The following is an 18445-nucleotide window of genomic DNA, read 5'->3' as shown; positions in this document are numbered from 1 at the left end:
GTGGACCCCCATCACCTTGAGCAAACTCACAAGAATCCTTGGACTGAAATAATTTCCAAGCATCATTTTTGAGGGGAGGTTGCTTGACTACGAGACCATTCCCTTCTATACAAGGGGAGGTGGGGGGAAGTGGCGACAGGTCAGCGCCAAGGTCATGCAGTCAGACCTGCAGTCAGACCCGTTGAGCCACTTGCTTTCTGGGGTTGGCTCCTCAGAGCCCATCAGAGAAGCCTACAGGTTCCCACATTTAGGGTGCATCTGTGCTGATTTCTCCTACCCCCGGCTACAGCTGGGGGGGCTGCTGGTGGCCCAGTTCCCCACTGGTCACACCTTGTCCTCAGACGCTTCAGCCTGCCAGGAACTGTGTGCTGTCACCTGTCTTGGTCTCCCCATCCCTCTCCTGGCTTAGATTTGTTCCACTGGCTTCCATGGAATCTCTAGGTCCTCTTTTCAAGTTCACTGAAGGTCACATTCACTGTACTACTGTGGGCTGAATGTTGTTGTGGGGCTATCAGCAGCCGCTCAACAAACACTTGAGTGACCACCTACTATGTGTGGGCGCTGGGGAGACAGCTGTGAAAACAGCACAGTCTCTGCCCTTCAGAATGCACAGTCCAGTTAGAAATAATATTAGAACGTGCTTCTGTGGCTTTTAATAACCACCTTCAGGACGGAGATTAGTGACTTACCCAAGGTCACACAGCTGCTTAGGGGTCATGGTGGGATCTAAAAGGGAGGATGGTGGGAATCCATGGGGATTTAAGTTCTAATATGAAAATGGCTTGGTGATGCTGCCTTTCCTTCTACAATAAGGCGTGCAACTTTTTCTGTAAAGATCCAGATAGTAAATTTCTTTCTTGGAGGGCTATGTGGTCTGTGTGACAAATATTCAATTCTGACCATGGTGCCAGACAGCCATAGATACATAGATAATAGTAAATGCATGGGCGTGGCTGGGTTCCAATAAAACTATTTGCACTAGTCAAGAAGTATTACTTTTGATTTTTTGCAACCATTTAAAAATGTACAAACCACCCTTAGCTGGAGGACCATCCAGAAGCAGGTTGCAGGCTCGATTTAGCCTGGCAAGTCATAGCTTGCCAACCTCTGTTCTAGAATATCTGGATTCTCCTTCTTCCTGTTTCTTTCTGACTTGAATCAGTGCTCCTCCATCCAAATACCAGAACCCAGTGGACCCAGGGCGAGGCAAGACTTAGCGTGTCTTTGCTTCTTCCCTCCCCTCTTCCTTTTCCTTGGTTTCCCTCATTTAGCACCTGAGGTTTGAGAAAGCTGGATGATTGGGCCCCTATGGTGGCCGGGTCTCTACTCACAGGGTTTTATAAATGGTGTCTTTTGATTGCCACACACCCAGGAACTGCTTTCCTCGATGAAAAGAATGGCCATGGACTGATGTGAAAAAGCACTTTATCCTTGCACTTTATTTGAAGGATTTTTGAGCACTTTCTTTTTAAAAAATTTTTTAACATTTATTTATTTTTTAGAGACAGAGACAGATCATGAGCAGAGGAGGGGCAGAGAGAGAGGGACAGACAGAATCTGAAGCAGGCTCCAGGCTCTGAGCGCTCAGCACTGAGCCCGATGCGGGGCTCGAACCCTCAAACTGTGAGATCCTGACCTGAGCTGAAGTCCCACTCTTAACGGACTGAGCCACCCAGGCGCCCCGGAGGCACTTTCTTTTGTAAGTGCATGAGGGCATAGCTTTTTTCAGCTTTTTCCTGTGTCAGCCAGAGGGGACAGTCTCTGGTGCCTAGCAGGTTCCAACTGGTCTTGACAAACCACCTTGTTCTCATAAGCCACAGAAAGAGTGCAGATACTTTGTAGCTGGACAGCACATGCAAGCCTTTGCGTAGTCTGAGTCCAAGCTTAGCCATTCCATGAAAGAAAAGAGGTAACTAAGGTTCAGAGTGGCCCCCTGACTTACCCAAGTCACGTGTTTGGCCAGTGACGGCACCAGCACTAACACTTAACCACACAGCTCTGCAGGGCCCCCAGGCATCGTCAGGCCTTGCCATGTGTGGCTCCCCGTTTTGCTTTTGGAAGAGTTTGTAATTAGTGCCTGAGACTTTGTTTCCCAAGTTGTACCCATTCCCTGTCACTTCAAGGATTTTGAATTTTTTGTTAGCTATCACTTATACTATATTTATTTAATACTTTTTCCTATAAATGGACCAATTTTTTTTTAAGTTTAAAATCGTATGAAAAGGAAACTTTATGTCACTACCATCATAGAAGACCAGAATTACTTGATATGAACGGAAGGCAATTAGAAGCATAAACATGGCGATAATAATGTCACGTGATGAGCTAGGTCCCAGGCTCTGAGCTGAGGTCTGCTCTGTAAAAAATGGAAGAGGGGCCCGGGGAGACTTTCAAGTGTTGGAAACCCGTTAACACACAATGATGCCAAATGGAGATCTCCTTCTCCTGGAAAGAGAAGTGAGAAAGAGGGTAACCTTCTTCGACTTCAAGTTCTGAGTTTGAGTTCGTCTCTGGGATATATCCCAGGCTGGAATGCGGAATTCCTGATCTACCTGGTTTACTTGGCCCATTCATCAGGAAGTCCCTGTGACTCTTCCCTTGAAGAGGGGGAGGGAATCTGTGCCTTGGAAACCTGTGAGAAGAAGTGGGGGTGGGAGGTGGGGCTGAAAAGGGAGGTAGCCCCACCCCGTCCACCCCCCAGGACCAGATTATGGCTTCCTTTTGGGCTCCCTGTGTTTGTGGGTGGTCATAGAAACTCCCCACCATCACCATTGGAGCAGAATTGTAAGGTAGGGCCTCCGGGAGGGTGGAGGAGCCAAGTGACATCCAGCGTGTGCCTGCCTGCATGTTAGTTAATCATGTCCTTTTGGGGTGGCTTCATGGCTATTTCTGTATAGGAAGGTTCGCTCTTCCCCAGCGTGGCTGCATTGGATAGCATGACTATCTATCCACCAGCTCTGATTCATACCAGCATACGGTGCAAATCAAATCGAAATGCTAAAGTTTCCCATTTATTCGGTGTTGGTTAGCCAGGAGGCTACCAGCAGCCCCTTGTTAGGGAGTCGGCTCCCTTCCCAGGATGGTAAGTGGAAAGATGCAGGGCTTTTCTCTCTCTCTCTCTCTCTCTCTCTCTCTCTCTTTCTTTCTTTTTTCTTTTCCAAGTTGTTGGAATATTGCTAAACTGGTCTTGTCTCTCTTTTTGTAATCCCTTCACCCCCGACGCCCCTTGGCTTCTCCGTGGATCTCTAAAAGGGCAGTTGGAACCTTTAAACGAGGTGGGTTATTTCGACAATTCATGTGGTCTGATTTATGATCGAGAAGTGCTTGCCTTTCGTTTTGGTGTCTTATGTGGGGCTGTGGGGACGCTGAATGTTAAAGCAGTAACTAGATGTGAAGAGTGGCACAGTTTCGCCGCGTTTCTGTGGAAGGGAGATCCCGATGAAAAGACACTAAAGCAGACAAGGTGGAGATCCCTCCCCACCCCCTCCTCATTCCGTTCCATTACCTCTGTTTACTTTCCCGTCACGGAGATTTTTTTTTCCCCCCCAAAAATCTTTTAGCTTTGCTTTCAAGAAGACAGAGTAATATTCATTGTGTTTTCGAGAACATATTGTATAGCCCTCAGGATGCTCTGGAAACCACCCACATGTCAAGAACGACATTCACATAAACTACAAAAGGGAATACCTGTGAATGTTTCGCTCGCTATTAACGGCTCCGGCGAGGTGGTGTTTGCCATCTCTGTGCCGGCAGTTGGTAAATAGAAACGGAAAACATTTTGTTCTAAGCGTTCAGCAGCAGAGACAGACCTCCTGAATGTCATTATTTCTCATCAGGGATCAGCTGCTTGTAATTTCGGGTGTTTTTCCTCTTCCTCCTCTCCACCCCTCCCACCTCCCCACTCCCCCTCTCCGCTGCCCACCTCCCCCAATGGCCTCAGGGTTTTCTTTCTAGAATCTCCGATCTGCTACTGTGCAGATGGACTTGCAGGCACTGCTGTCAGAAGTGTTATGAGGCCAGCTGTTGCCAGTCGAGCGAGGACGAAGTTGAAATTCTGGGACCTTTCCCTGCCCAGACCCCTCCCTGGCTGTAAGTAAAACCGCTCTCAACTTCCTTGAAGGCGAGACCTCAAGCCCGTTCTTTTCCGGTTTGCGAGAGGGGGCGCGGGCAGGAGGATTGGGGGTGTGAAAGAGGGAAAGGCCGGCTGTCCTTGACCTCCCTGCTGCTGCTGCTGGCCACACGCGTGTGCCTCTCGTCTTGCTGGGCAGGCCGGGGAGGCCGGCTGGTGGTAAGGCTGGCGTTGAACTAGTTTCACTGGGGTTCTCCTGAGTTACGAGCCGTGCAGTGCCGGGCGTGGGGGCACTTTTAATCACGCTGAGTGCCACTCCAAGTGGAGGAGGACCTCGGGGAGCATCTGTAGGCTTCAAGGAATGTCCACATCCCCAAGAGTTCCGTCCAAGTCAGTATGACGAACTGTCCTACCACCTGACCCCGTGCTTGGCACATCGTGGATGCTCAATAAAAACTGCTACATGGGTGGTAGATGGAATGAACAAACAAATGCCTTTTTGCTGGTCTGAACAAGAACTTCAGAAACAGGGAAGCAGAAAAGCACCCCCAGGCTCCATCCTGTCCTCCAACGCTGTTTATGTTCTCCCTGGCATCTCTCATTTTATTTCTAATTCGTGCTCCTCCCGCGCCTGCACACAACATCTCCATCTGCCAGTCGCTCAGATATTTTGGGAACGCAGTTTTGAAGCTTCTCAGCCACGTGTCTGGTCCACCTCTCCGCGGCTGACAGAGGCATGTGGCCAGAGAGTCTGGCTTGAGTCTGGAAGGGGCCTGGCCATCCTCAGAACAGGTTCTCCTGACACGGAACAGGAGGCCCAGAGAGGGCAGGCGGCAGTGGGAGGGCCCACAGCCAGAGCCTCCGTGGGAACCTGGTGCCGTGTCAGCTCAATCCTGTGGAAGTCTGTGATGTCGCTCCCCTCTTTCCCTTGAAGTTGGGGGTCATGGCTCGCCCTTCTGCTCTTCTTTGCAGGAAGCATCAAACATGTCCATAGCAGAATGGCTCTGAGTCAGGCTCCATGCATTCAAATCCAGTTTCTCCTACTTTTTTTCTAGTTCTGTGACCTTGGGCAAGTCATTAGATCTCTGTGCTTTGATTTCCCATCTGTAAAATGGGGGTGATAAAAATAATAGTGTTGATCTCCTATGGTTGTTGTGGTGACTGCATGATCCGTACACGAAAAGCACCGCAGAGTGACTGATACCTGGCTGGCAAGCACAGATGTAAGTGATTCATCTTACCCTGTTTGGTCTCGGTCTTCTCATCTGGAAAGGAAGAACAGTAATAGAGTTACTTTATAGGGATGTGATTCAGCATAAGATGCTTCGCAGAGTAGTAGGTAATCACTGTTTTATTCTTTTAGTATTACTATTTTATTGTTTATTTTTGAGAGAGAGTGCACGTGTGAGCGGGGGAGGGACAGAAAGAGGTGTGGACAGAGGATCTGAAGTGGGCTCTGTGCTGACAACAGAGCCTGATGTGGGATGTGGGGCTCAAACTCATGGCCATGAGATCATGACCTTGGCCAAAGTTGATGCTTAACCAACTGAGCCACCCAGGTGCCCCAGTAATCATTTCTATTATTTGTAGATTCTTTTTTTTTTTTTTTTAGGGAGAGAGAGAGTGTGAGTCGGGGAGAGAGAGAGAATCTCAAGCAGGCTCCACCCCCCCAGCGCAGAGCCCAGTGTGGGGCTCAGTCCCACAACTCTGGGATCATGACCTGAGCCAAAATCAAGAGTCGGATGTTCTTTTAACATTTTGGGGTGGGGCCCTAAGTGGCTCAGTCGGTTAAGCGTCTGACTCTTGGTTTCAGCTCAGGTTATGTGTCTCTCTCTCAAAATAACTAAATATAGTTTTAAAACTTTTTTTTTAATGTTTATTTTTGAGAGAGAGAGGCAGAGTGCAGGTGGGAGAGGGGCAGAGAGAGAGGACGACACAGAATCCAAAGCAGGTTCCAGGCTCTGAGCTGTCGGCACAGAGTCTGACATGGGGCTTGAACTCACGGTTGGTGAAATCATGACCTGAGTCAAAGACAGATGCTTAACCCTGAGCCACCCAGGCGCCCCAGGAGTCGGATGCTCTTGGCTGAGCCACCACTAGAGAGTCTTTAAACTGGTGTAAAGATACTGTTAAGAGGGTGGAGATGTTTGGTGAAACCAGTTTATTTGCATTCTCTGGTGCCCTAGGGGCAGGGGTTGGCCCAGCCCCTCCGGTGTCTTGAAAGCCGTACTCAGTGCCAGCTTTGTGAGGGCAGGGTTTTTATCTGTGTTGTTCACTCCAAAAAATAGTTATGGACCAACTGACTAATGTACTGGCAAAAATTGGATCCTGAAAGTGCCAGTCATCTGGTTGAAACCTTACAGTTTCTTTGGTAATTGTTTCCTGAGGATGCACTGTGTGCCAGGCACTGTGCAGAGGCTGGATAGTCCCATTACTGTGCTCAGGCGGTTTTAAATCTAGTACAGGAGACAAGGCAGCCCCTTCCCCCCAGAGTTGTGCATTCACACCCTGCACACCCATATGACGGTTCTGCATAGAGTCTCATTATGGGAAAAATCCAGGGGTCATGGCTTCAGGCACAGCCGGATCCAGGGGCGCAAATATTGCCATGGGCTTGCATGGTGCCCTCTCCCTCTCTCTCTCTGTCTCTTCTGTCTTTGCCTCATTCTTGAGCTTGTTTTCTTTGCTTCATTCTCAATAGCAGCAAACAAACCAGGAAAGCTGTCATTGTCCTGGTTTGGGTCATGTTGCCAATCACTTTGAGCCGCTTACTTTTGCTTGGAGGAAATGGTGCCACAGACCCAGGGAAAGGGTAATTCCCACCTGACACACACGAACTAAGCTAGTAGACCGGGGATTGGCACACTGTTCCTGTAAAGGGCCAGTGAGTCTTTGAGCCTCATGGGCTTAGTCTCTGTCTCAAATACCCACTGCTGTCACTGTGGCGTGAAAGCAGCCAGAGACGATGCGTCAGCGATGGGGCCGGGCTCTGCCCCAGTTGTACGTCATTTACAAAATCAGGCAGCAGACTTGTTTCCAGAGTTTGCCGATCTTTGTAATAGACAAGTTTTAAGTTCATTTATTTACTTTGAAAGAGAGAGAGAGAATGAGCTGGGAAGGGGCAGAGAGAGGAGAGGAGAGAGAGAGAATCCCAGGCAGGATCCACCCTGCCAGCTCGGAGCCTGATGTGGGTGGGGCTCGAACTCATGAACCGTGCGATCATGACCCAAGCCAAAATCTAGAGGGGTGCTTCCTGACTGAGCCACCGAGCCACCTGTCGGCGGAGAATCCTGATGGACGTTGAAATCAGTCAGGTACCTGTTTTCCCCAGATACCCCAGACACTGAGTATCACAGATCATGGCCGGGGTTCTAGCACTGAGCTGGAAGGCGACTGCACTTTACCTGGGCTGCTGACCCTTTGTGCAAGCAGAGGACTCTTTCAGGGGGTACGGGGTTGGGACCCTCTGGGACCCACTGATTTCGCCAGAAGTCCAGAGAGGGCTGGAACCTTCCTAGCACGGCCGACACACCACACAACTCCAGAAGGCCCCATTCACACGGTCGTCATTATGAATGACAACGCCCAGAGCTCTGCAGTCTAGAGCCTAAACAACGGTACATGACCTTCCACGCTTCCCAGGATGAATATCTTGCGTCCTGGGTAGCAACTTCGTACCTTTGAGGCACACAACATAGTGCACACTGTTAAGAGAACTCTGTAAAGGGGAGGCGGGTTAAATCATTCACAAAGTGAATTTACAGCTTGTGCTTTCCCCAGATTTATTTACCAAGTGGGCAGTTGCATGTTATCCAACAGGCAGGGAGTAGAAATGTCAAGTGTACAGGCTCTGCGGTGCTGTTCCTGCTGGGACATTGGAGCGAAGAACCACAGGACATGCCTCTCTGTGGGGCGGCAGGTGCCACGTGAGCTGGTCCTTTGTGTGTGTGATTTGGGGGGACACACCATTAATTATCACGTACTCTCCTGTCATTTGGATCCCCATTCTTTCCTGGGCTGGGCTGGGCTGGGGAAGCCCAGGAAAATTCTACAATCCCATGGCTCCTTTTGGCGCAATGCCACAAAGACCCTGGTTAAAGAGTGACCTAGTCAGGTTATTTCCTTGTCCCTCAAGCATGTACTGCATACCTACGATACGCATAGCTCCCACAGGCCTCACAAGGGATGCCCGGCTCAGTAGTTTGGGGCATGCCCCTTAGACTCTGGTATTGCTGGACTTCATCGAGAGTTTAACAGTGGTGCAAAATAATTATCCGTCCCAACCCCCACCCCACCTGGCTTCCCATTCCCTGGTCTGTAAAGGGGATGAGGGTCGTTAAACAAAAGTGAACTCCAGATTGTTTTAAGGATGAAATGAGATGGTTCAGACAGAGCATCTAGCACAGCACCTGGCACATAGTTGGTGCTCAGCACCCAGTACTTTGATGAGTTTGATCAGGATAAGTACAGATCTCCCCCCCCTCCCCACTTTTAAGAAGTGTCCCCTGCTGTGGGAGGCAGATAAGATTGGAGGGGGTTGAATAAGATGCTGCCCTGCCCTCATGGAGCCAGGATCTGGCGTCAGACACAGAAGACAAGCCGCAACGAAAGAGAAGTTATGTGCGTTGTTAAAGGGGAAAAGCAGGTGCAGGGCTAAGAGCTGGTGGGGTAGGAGGAGGTGACAGGGACAGGGTGGGGCCTCTCTGGGGAGGTGCTGTTGAAGTGGAGACCTGACTGATGAGAAGGAGCCGCCCAGGAGATGGAGCCGGGAAGAGCATCCCAAGCAGAGGGAACAGCGTGGCTCAGCTCACTGTGTTGGAGGTAGGGCTGGGAAGCCTGGTGGGCGCAGAGAGGGCAGGGGCGGCCCACACACAGTCTGAGAGGACTGGACCGGAGCTCCAGGGGGTGATGGCACTCAGGCTGTGTGGGGTCTCACAGGTGGAGGTGCTCAGGGATTAGTTCTGCTTCTTTGGCAGGTGCTGCTGCTTTCATGTAAGGGAGAGAGAGAAGCATGCATGATACAGATTGCATTTCTGTACCTTCTCCTCCTCCCTGCCCCCCCCCCACATTTCGTCTGCTATATTCACGTTTTACAGACCAGGAGCAGGAGGCGAGCAAGGACTGGGCATCCTCCCCTCCCCTCCCCCCACCCCCCCCCCCCAGCAACATGCCAGCCTTGTCCTGGCTGTGACCCGTGTATTGCTTTGAAAGAACATCAGATCAGTCTCATTTCATGCACAGGATGCATCTGAAGACTGCCTAGAATTGGAAACTTGCATTTTTCAAGACCAGCTTGTGCTCAGGCTTAAATGTCAAGTTGTGGGTGACACAGTCTCGGGAAGGATCAATCTATAGCTGCAATAGCTTAGGGGCATTCACCTCATGGGCCACACCACCAGCTTGCCTCCCCTCCCTTCCCCCCCCGGCTTTCCCCTGCCCCAAGCGCCCTTACCTAGCTTTAAGGGGATTGGGGAACTCACCGGTTGTAATAATATCAGCTAAAATGTATTGAGCGCATGCATACCTACTACATACCAAGAGCTATTCTAAGCATTTTATATGTGTTAACTCATTCAGGGTTCATTGTAACCGTACAAGGTGGGTGCTATTTTCATTCCCATTTTACAGATGGGTAGATGGAGGCACAGAGAGAGGAAGGACCTTGCCCAAGGCCACCCAGGCGCGGTTTGAACATAGAGGTTGTGCTCTTCATTACTACCCTGTGTCTCCCTACCCCGTGACATGGTGTTTTTTATTCTTTAAGTGTTTTTCATCCTCATTGGAAGCACATGGTATCAGAGCTGCTGCTGTTTCTTCACATTGAACTATTGTTCTTAAATCATTCATTCTCAGCACCATTTGTGGCTATTGCCCTACCACTCAAGAGCTCTTGAGTGACACTGTGATACGGTGTTTTTTAAATATTTGTTTATTTTGAGAGAGAGAGAGAGCACACATGTGCATGCGAATAGGGGAGGGGCAGAGAGAGAGGAAGAGAGAGAATCCCAAGCAGGCTCTGCACAGAGCCCTACGCGGGACTCAAACTCACGAACCATAAGATCATGACCTGAGCCAAAATCAAGAGTCGGACGTTTTAACCGACTGAGCCACCAGGGAGCCCCTGTTACAGGATGTTTTTTTAAAGATGTTAAAGTAGAGAGACAGTGAGGGTTGAAATAGGGCATTTTTCACCAAAAGCCATTTGCAGAAGATCAGATAGATGGGTATAAACAACCCTCTGGTGCCTTCCTGACTGAAGACCAACAGGCCTGGTCTTGAGTTAGCCACAGTGGCGCCCCCATGTGGCAATACCCGGAGTAAGTATCCCTCCCCACAGTCCTAGCTTTGAAATTAGGGAACATTCTTGACAGATTGTTCTAAATTAGAAAGTATTTACACAATATCGTTTCACATTTTGTGCAAAACATAAGATGTTATTGGGGCCCCTGGGTGGCTCAGTGGGTTAAGTGTCTGACTTCAGCTCAGGCCATGATCTTGCAATTCATGAGTTCAAGCCTCCTATTGGGTTCTGTGCTGTCAGCGCAGACCCCACTTTGGATCCTCTGTCCCTACCCCTCCACTCCTCCCCCACTCATGCGCACACACTCTCTCAAAAATAAATAAACAGGGGCACCTGGGTGGCTCAGTCGGTTAAGCATCCGACTTCAGCTCAGGTCATGATCTCACAGTATGTGGGTTCGAGCCCCACATTGGGCTCTGTGCTGACAGCTCAGAGCCTGGAGCCTGCTCAGATTCTGTGTCTCCCTCTCCCTCTGCCCCTCCCTTGCTTACTCTCTGCTCTGTCTCTCAAAATAAAATAAAGACATTAAAATTTTTTTTTTAAATTAATAAACTTTTTTTTTTAAAGTAAGCTGTTCTTGAGAGCTTAGGACTCCCACACTGATTCAAGTTTGTATTATTTTTTTTCCAAGTTTGTATTGTTACAAGTAGTATACATAGGCTGTGGACAGTTTCCTCATGGGTCGGTCCTCCAAGGTAGAGAGATGCTAGTCCCTGCGGATTTTTTTTTTTAATTTAAATGTTTTTTATTTATTTTTGATACAGAGAGAGACAGAGCATGAGAGGCAGAGGGGCAGAGAGAGTAGACACAGAACCGGAGGCAGGCTCCAGGCTCTGAGCTAGCTGTCAGCACAGAGCCTGATGCGAGGCTCGAACCCACGAACGTGAGATCTGACCTGAGCCGGAGTCGGAGGCTTAACCTACTGAGCCACCCAGGCGCCCCCCTGCGGATTTTCTTGACAACCACTGAGACCTCCTCTTTTCCGACAGGATGGCCAGCCGGAGCAGTGACAAGGATGGGGATTCCGTCCACACAGCCAGTGAAGTCCCTCTGACCCCGCGGACCAGCTCCCCAGATCGAAGATGCTCGTCCTCGGACACGTCCAAGTCCTCCTACAGCCTGACCCGGAGGATTTCAAGTAAGCGTCCTTGCTGGCTGTGTCGGGCTCGCGGCTCAGCGGCCCTGTGCTGCTCCGCCTCTGCTCAGAGCCCACGATTCCGACCCCGCCAGCCGGGTCCCCAGGACGAGAGAGGGGAGCTGGCTTTCCCAGACCCGCGGCCGCATCCCCGCATGGAACGGGGTGAGGGAAGGGCTTGTCTCAGCCTCCCTGGAGTCACCAGGGCGAGGTGGAGACTGTGGCTGTTGGGGAGCTCACGCCCCCTGGAAAGGCGGCCGCTGCCGCTGGGCTCTTGCTGCGGGACATTGTGGGCTCCGTATCCCCTGACTTTTCTAAGGAGAAACTGCTCATCGATGTTTCTGTATGACTCTTGGTTTGTTTTAAACCCCAACAAAATGTCCCTATGGGTCAAATTTGGTCTCCAGGACCCCAGTTTGTCCGCTCTGATGTACAGCGTATGTGTTTGACCAAATGGCAGGATTTGGGTGGGGAGGAGAAGGAGGATAAAGCCCAAGACTCCCCGCCTGCTCTCACTTCCTGGCAGGATCTCCGCTGTCTCATTCAGGGGTCTGCCATTCCCTTAACAGAGGAAACGCTTAAAATTCATGAAAGAAATCCCCTCAGGTAGAACTATTGGTGTCTAGTCTTTCCTGGGAGTAAACAGGGAAGAAAAAGGAAGCAGAGAAAAGTTCAAGGGCTTGAAAGAGTGGAAAAGAGGAGATGTGAGGCTTCTCTAGGCCTCAGGCTTTCCATCTGTAAAATGGGAGGGCTGTTCTTGACTTACGCTGTCCAGTGCATGCTGCTGGTGAGCATTTAAATGGGGGCTAAGCCCAGCTGAAACCTGCTGTATGTGTTATATACCCATGATTTTGAAGCCAGTACATAAAAGAGAATTTAAATTGTCTCACTAAAATGTTTTCATGTTGATTATATGTCGAAAAACTGAAATTAATTTCATCCATTCTTTTATAATCCTTTTCTTTTTTAATGTTCATTTATTTGTGAGAGAGAGCCAGAAACAGATTGCAAGAAGGGCAGGGGCGGAGAGAGAGAGAGAGAGAGACAGAATCCGAAGCAGGCTCCAGGCTCCGGGTGCTCAGCTCAGAGCCTGAGGTGGGGCTCTCACTCACGGAACGTGAGATCATGACCTGAGCCAAAGTCAGACGCTTAACCAGCTGAGCCACCCAGGCGCCCCTTCACCCGTTTCTTTGTACTTTTAAGAAAATTGTGGCTCCTGGGAATTTTTATGTTCCCTTTGTGGTTTGTATTTTTGGTCCCCATTGTATTTCTCTTGAATAGCGCTGGTCTAGATAGTTCCTCGGTCTTCGCCCAGCTCTATACACAGATGGTTTCCATTTAGCACGCAGCTGTCAGAGCACCAACCATGCACCAGACACAAGTCTCATGATTTTCACAGGCAAGACAGGTGTTCGAGCAATTAACAAGAATGTCATGAAAGAACAAATGCTGTGTGACTCCACGTAGATGGAATCTAATGGTCAAAATCCTAGGAGCCGAGAGTTAAATGTGGTTACCAGGGACTGTGCGGAGGGGGTCCTGGGGAGGCGTTGGTTTTAGTTATGCAAGATAAGTAAGTTCTTGAGATCTACCAAACAGCACAGTGCATATAGTCACCAATATTGTATGGTATCCTTAAAGTTTTACTAAGCGACTAGGTGTTAATGTTAAAGGTCCTTATCACCAGAAAAATTAAATAAATCCAGGGGCGCCTGGGTGGCTCAGTCGGTTAAGCGTCTGACTTCAGCTCAGGTCACGATCTCATGGTCCATGAGTTCGAGCCTCTGTCCTGACAGCTCGGAGCCTGGAGCCTGCTTTGGATTCTGTGTCTCCCTCTCTCTCTGCCCCTCGCCTGGTTGCTCTCTCTCTCTCTCTCTCAAAAATAAATTAAAATATTAAAATTAAAAATAAATAAATAAATGCAGAAGGCAGGAGAAAACTTTTGGAGGCCATGGTCTATGCTTATGGCATAGATTGTGGTGACGGTTTCACAGGTGCCTACCTACCTCCCAACTCATCAAGTTGTGTACGTTAAATACACACAGCTTTTTCTATGTCAGTTGTGCCTCAATTAAATCATTTTTTTTTTAAATCCCATGAGATCATTGCTAGAATAGAGGGATGAGCAAAGATTCAAAGGATGAACTTGGGAGCAATGAACTCTGCTGGTTGATGGGCAGGGAAGAGGCACCCCACAGCGGTGAAGTCCAAAGATGGTCCTTGAAGAAGTGTAAGGTACCATTGAGTGAGCTCTTCCCCTGTGCACGTTCGGGGCTGAGCCCTTTCTAAGCATTGGCTCCGTGAATCACCACAATCTTTGAAGTGGGTGCTATTATTGACTCCGTTTTACAGATGGGGAAACTGAGTCCCGAAGCTCTGGCTCCAAGGTCCACTCTCTGAAAGTGGAGACAGTCTAGAGTAACAGCTAGAGTCAAGACTCTGGGACCAGACAGGCTGGGCTTGACTCCTGGCTTCTCCTAGGACTTGTGTCCCTTCTGGAGAGTTCCTTACAGTTTTTGCATCCTCGTCTGTCAAATTACCTAATATCTTGTGGAGATCACGTGACTTGAGCTAGCACTGCATGTAGAGCAGGGCCTGGCAGTGATGGAGGGGATAGTGCCGCCATGTTGCCGCTCACAGAGTAAATGAGAGGATCTCAGGGTGTGGAGAGCAGACAGGAAGAGCATACGAAACGGAGCAAACAGTATAAGAATCTGGGAAACGTTGCCAGCCTTATGAAGCGGCCCGGGTTTGGTCCCATACGTGGCGGTGTTAATTGTTATTTTCTGGCCGCTCTTTAGGTCTTGAATCCAGACGGCCCAGCTCCCCACTCATTGATATTAAACCCATCGAGTTTGGCGTCCTCAGCGCCAAAAAGGAACCCATCCAGCCCTCGGTGCTCAGACGGACCTATACCCCAGATGACTATTTCAGAAAGTTCGAGCCCCAGCTCTACTCCCTCGACTCCAACGGTGACGATGTGGACTTTCTGACGGACGAGGAGATCTTGTCCAAGTACCAGCTGGGCATGCTGCACTTCAGCACCCAGTACGACCTGCTGCACAACCATCTGACGGTGAGGGTGATCGAGGCCAGGGACCTGCCACCCCCCATCTCCCACGACGGCTCGCGCCAGGACATGGCCCACTCCAACCCCTACGTCAAGGTCTGTCTCCTGCCAGACCAGAAGAACTCTAAGCAGACGGGCGTAAGACGCAAGACCCAGAAGCCCGTGTTTGAGGAGCGTTACGCCTTCGAGATCCCCTTCCTGGAGGCGCAGAGGAGGACCCTGCTGCTCACCGTGGTGGATTTTGATAAGTTCTCCCGCCACTGTGTCATTGGGAAGGTCTCCGTGCCTCTGTGTGAGGTCGACCTGGTGAAAGGCGGGCACTGGTGGAAGGCGCTGGTCCCCAGTTCTCAGGTAAGGGGGTGAGTTTGCGCTGTTTCCCGGTGGCTGGGAGCTTGAAAAAAGGGGCGGGGGAAGGATGATTTTTATTTTATTTTTTAAATTGTCTTTGCATTTTGAAACCTTTTGTTTTGAAGTAATTTTTGACTTAGAAGAAGGTGAAAACGCAACACAGAGTTGTTGTGTTCTCTCCATCCAGCAGCTCCGGTGATAAATCTTACACAACCAGAGTGCACTAGCGATACCAGGAAATTGGCATTGTCAACTCGAACGGACCTTATTCAATTGTCACGGGTTTTTACATGCACCACTGCATGTGTGCATGTGTGTGTGTGCGTGCGCGCACACGCGTGTGTGCATGTGCGTGTGTGTTCTGTGCAGTTTGATCACATGTATAGATTCCCGTAACCACTGCCACCCTGGGAGCTTTTTGTCATCGATGCTGGGTTATTTAATGAGGACCATGATTGTCCCGGGTATGGAGCGATCAGTCATTTTGACTTTCAGAAATTGATTTGGGAAAAATAAAATGAAGGCTGAAGCGCAGGATGATATATGAATGTTTTTCAGGCAAACTGTGAGATTGGCTTCTTTCCCCCACCAGCCCACGGACGTGCGGTCGGCTGCTTGGGAAGCCACCCACGGACCAGGCTCTGTCCCCAGTGGGCTGATACAGTCCCTCCCTTGGGCATTCTGTGGATTGGAGGATGACAGTGCATGTACCGTGGGTGGCAGGGTGAGGTGGAGGCCCTGGGGAAGGCCCAGGCGGTCGGAGGCCGGTCTGGCCCATTCACGCTGAGGGTGACGATTGTGTGCAAGGCGGGTGGGTTTATTTTGTGTCAGGCACACCAAGGTGCTTTTCAAAGCTGGGCTCTCCTGGCCAGGGATTCAATGATCCAGCATCACGTTTGGGGTACGGGTTTTAAACCTGGGGACCTGAGGGGTTGTTTCACTGTGTGTGTGTCCGTCATCTGTCCTTTCAAGGATAGAGTTATCCTTTTCTTAGTTTGGATTTCCTGAGAAGAAGAAAACCCCAAGGCAAAGGAAGTCATCTGTGAGGGAGGTGACATCCTAGGAAGTACCAGGAGGCAGTGGGAAGGTCACATGAAGTATGCATTACCAGGCCCCCACCCCCGTGGCCGACTGGAGCTCTTAAACCAGAAGCCCGTGTGAGACCCATCCTGGGGGGCGGAGGGACCGGGGAGTTTATTCACCAACTCCTGTCAGCCACTGAATGAGGGCAGTTGGGCCATGGGGACTTTCTTTCCCTTGCATTCCTGGCCTGTCACCCTGGCCAATACAGAGAGCTTTGACATCCACAGGTGCGAGAAACGAGCCTCTAGAGCTGACAGCTGGAGGCAGGTGTGTGTGCCCTGAAGTGATGCGGACCAGGAGGTGGCAGCCAGGGTGTTAGCAGTGCTAGTGGAATCCCACAGCCTCCTTCCATCACACGATCAGGGTGTATTAGACCCTTTCCGTGTCTCCTCCTCAGTATGTGATGTCACTGGGTTTTCAACGATCGAAAAACTTCGGGTGGAAGGAGGGAGGCCCGCTAGACACAGTAGCCTCTGTGTTGCCAGCCCGATTCTGCACATCCGTGGAAGATCCCGGATGTGCAGAGAATCTGGACGTCCACACACCTTGCCTCCTCCAGGTCTGGGCTGAAATGTTAAAATCTCAGCAGAGATTTCCTGGGACGTCTGCTCTTGTTCGAGTCTCCAGAAATCGGAGGCCAAGGCCCGGATGTGTGTGCAGGTGGCTTATTTGTGAGGTGATCTCAGGAAGCAGGAGGGAGGGGTGAGGAGACCCAGGGGAGGAGGGAACGTCCCTAGTCACTGGTGGTAATTCAGGCTGGCGTTCTGGCCGCCGCGCTGGTCAGGTGGGCTCCCACGGTCCCATGGGGGGTGTGGGGACCGAAAACAGGAAGAGACCAGGTGTGCTGCTGTCTGCCTGAGCTGATACCGTGCCCAGGCGGGACTTTGGGACCATCTGTAGCTGGCAGCGGAAGCGGCGGCTGCTGCCTCCCTCTACTGGTACTCCAGTAGTCCCCGCCCCCCCAGGTACTCCTCACCCCCCTCCCCTGCTTTTACTTTTCCCCACGACACTTACATCCTCCCACAGACAATACATTCTATGGTCTTCCTCCCCCACTCGTGTGTAAACCCCACAAGGACAGATATGTGTCTCTTTTGTTTGCTTCTCTGTGCTCTGCGCCTACAACAGTGCCTGGCATGTGGTGGTGCTCATAATGGTTGTTGAATGAATGAAGGATGGAAGGAAGGAAAGTAGGAAGGTTTTTCCCAAGTGAATTTCTTTCTCCCAGCTGATACCCTCTCCTCATCTCCTCCTCCTTCCTTCTCACGCAAAGAAAGTCTCATGGAAACTGACAGAGAGAAGAGCAGACTCCTGTCCCCCATCTCAAGGCGGCTCTGGAATTTACACTCTGGGGGTCCCTGTCTGGCTCGGTTGGAATTTACGCTCCGTGGGTAGAAAGGGCAGTTCTCTGAGGTTGGGCTGCCTGGAAGCAGAGCTAGAGACAAGGATTTGGCTGTGGATTAGTTTGTAGGGCCGCTGTGACAAAGCATCACAAATTAGAGGTTTAAGACGACAGGAGTGTACTGTCTCACAGTCTGGATGTAAGAAGTCCAAGATCAAGGCCACGCTCCCTCTGAAACCTGTAGGGGAGAAGCCTTCCTTATCTCTTTCCGGCTTCTGGTGGTCACTTCAATCTCTGCCTCCATCACACATGACCTTCTCTCTGTGTGTGGCTATGTCTTCTCTCTTCATGTAAGGACACAGGGGGCCCACCCTGCTCCATTATGTTCCCATTGTAAATAATTACATCTGCACCAACCCTGTTTCCAAATGAGGTCACGTTCGGAGGTGGTGGGGGTTTGAGATGATAACATATCTTTGGGGAGAGTGTCATTTAGCCCAAACTTGAATGTAAGAGAAAACCTTGCAGGGGAGGGGAGGGAGCTGTCCAGGGAAAGGGTGAGGGCCCAGCGAGGAGATGGTCTTAACAAGGTCTCACCTCAGCCTGTCTGTGGTGGGGAGGTGTCTCTGGATCATGGGATGGTACTGCAGTGTCCTTCCTCCTTCAAACCGGGAGCCAGCCTTTCATACTCCCGTATCTGCCAGTCCTTGGTTGGCACGAGCCTGGGAAGTCTGATCTGCAGCTGGACAGCCCAGGCCTTCTTAGAGCTTCTGCCCTACAGAACGGGTTCTAAGACAGGGACGCTGGGCAGCACTGGAAAGCACTTTGGGTTTGGTGGGTGGAGATCCGGATGCTTTAAATATCTGCTCTACACAGGACAGCCCCCAGCACGAGGAATGGCCCGAGCGTGAGAAAGCCCGCTGTGAAGAAGGGGAGAATGGAGGCTTGAAGGCCCCCCAGCCACTGCCGTGCAGGCCAGTGCAGGCCAGGCGAGAGCAGGGCTGGCACCGAAGGCTGGGGAGCACTCTTCCAGGAGAGACAGTCACTGGGAAGTGAGGAGAGCCAGGGGCCGAGGGTGTTAGGAGCAGATACCCAGG

The 18445-nt window shown here is 50.6% G+C and overlaps 1 protein-coding gene across 7 annotated transcripts in view; it reads left to right on the top strand.

Moving 5' to 3' along the window:
• The first annotated feature begins 2712 nt into the window (after positions 1-2712).
• Positions 2713-18445, top strand: part of SYT17 (synaptotagmin 17) — a 101305-nt gene continuing 85572 nt past the window's right edge. Inside the window, exons 1-5 of one of the 7 annotated variants that reach the window (XM_029947990.1) lie at positions 2713-2789; positions 3258-3275; positions 3941-4089; positions 11360-11508; positions 14307-14926. In XM_029947990.1, coding sequence (XP_029803850.1) covers positions 11361-11508; positions 14307-14926 — 768 coding nt within the window. In that variant the 5' untranslated portion in view covers positions 2713-2789; positions 3258-3275; positions 3941-4089; position 11360. Of the gene's footprint in view, positions 2790-2821; positions 3083-3252; positions 3276-3940; positions 4090-9697; positions 9769-11359; positions 11509-14306; positions 14927-18445 lie in introns of those variants that run through there. The other 6 variants (XM_029947984.1, XM_029947989.1, XM_029947985.1 and 3 more) reach the window with 6 other exon arrangements.

This window comes from Suricata suricatta, chromosome 8, assembly GCF_006229205.1.
Source record: "Suricata suricatta isolate VVHF042 chromosome 8, meerkat_22Aug2017_6uvM2_HiC, whole genome shotgun sequence".
Taxonomy (NCBI): domain Eukaryota; kingdom Metazoa; phylum Chordata; class Mammalia; order Carnivora; family Herpestidae; genus Suricata; species Suricata suricatta.
Note: the sequence above shows the minus strand (reverse complement) of the source record. Positions and strands in the feature narration are given on the sequence as shown.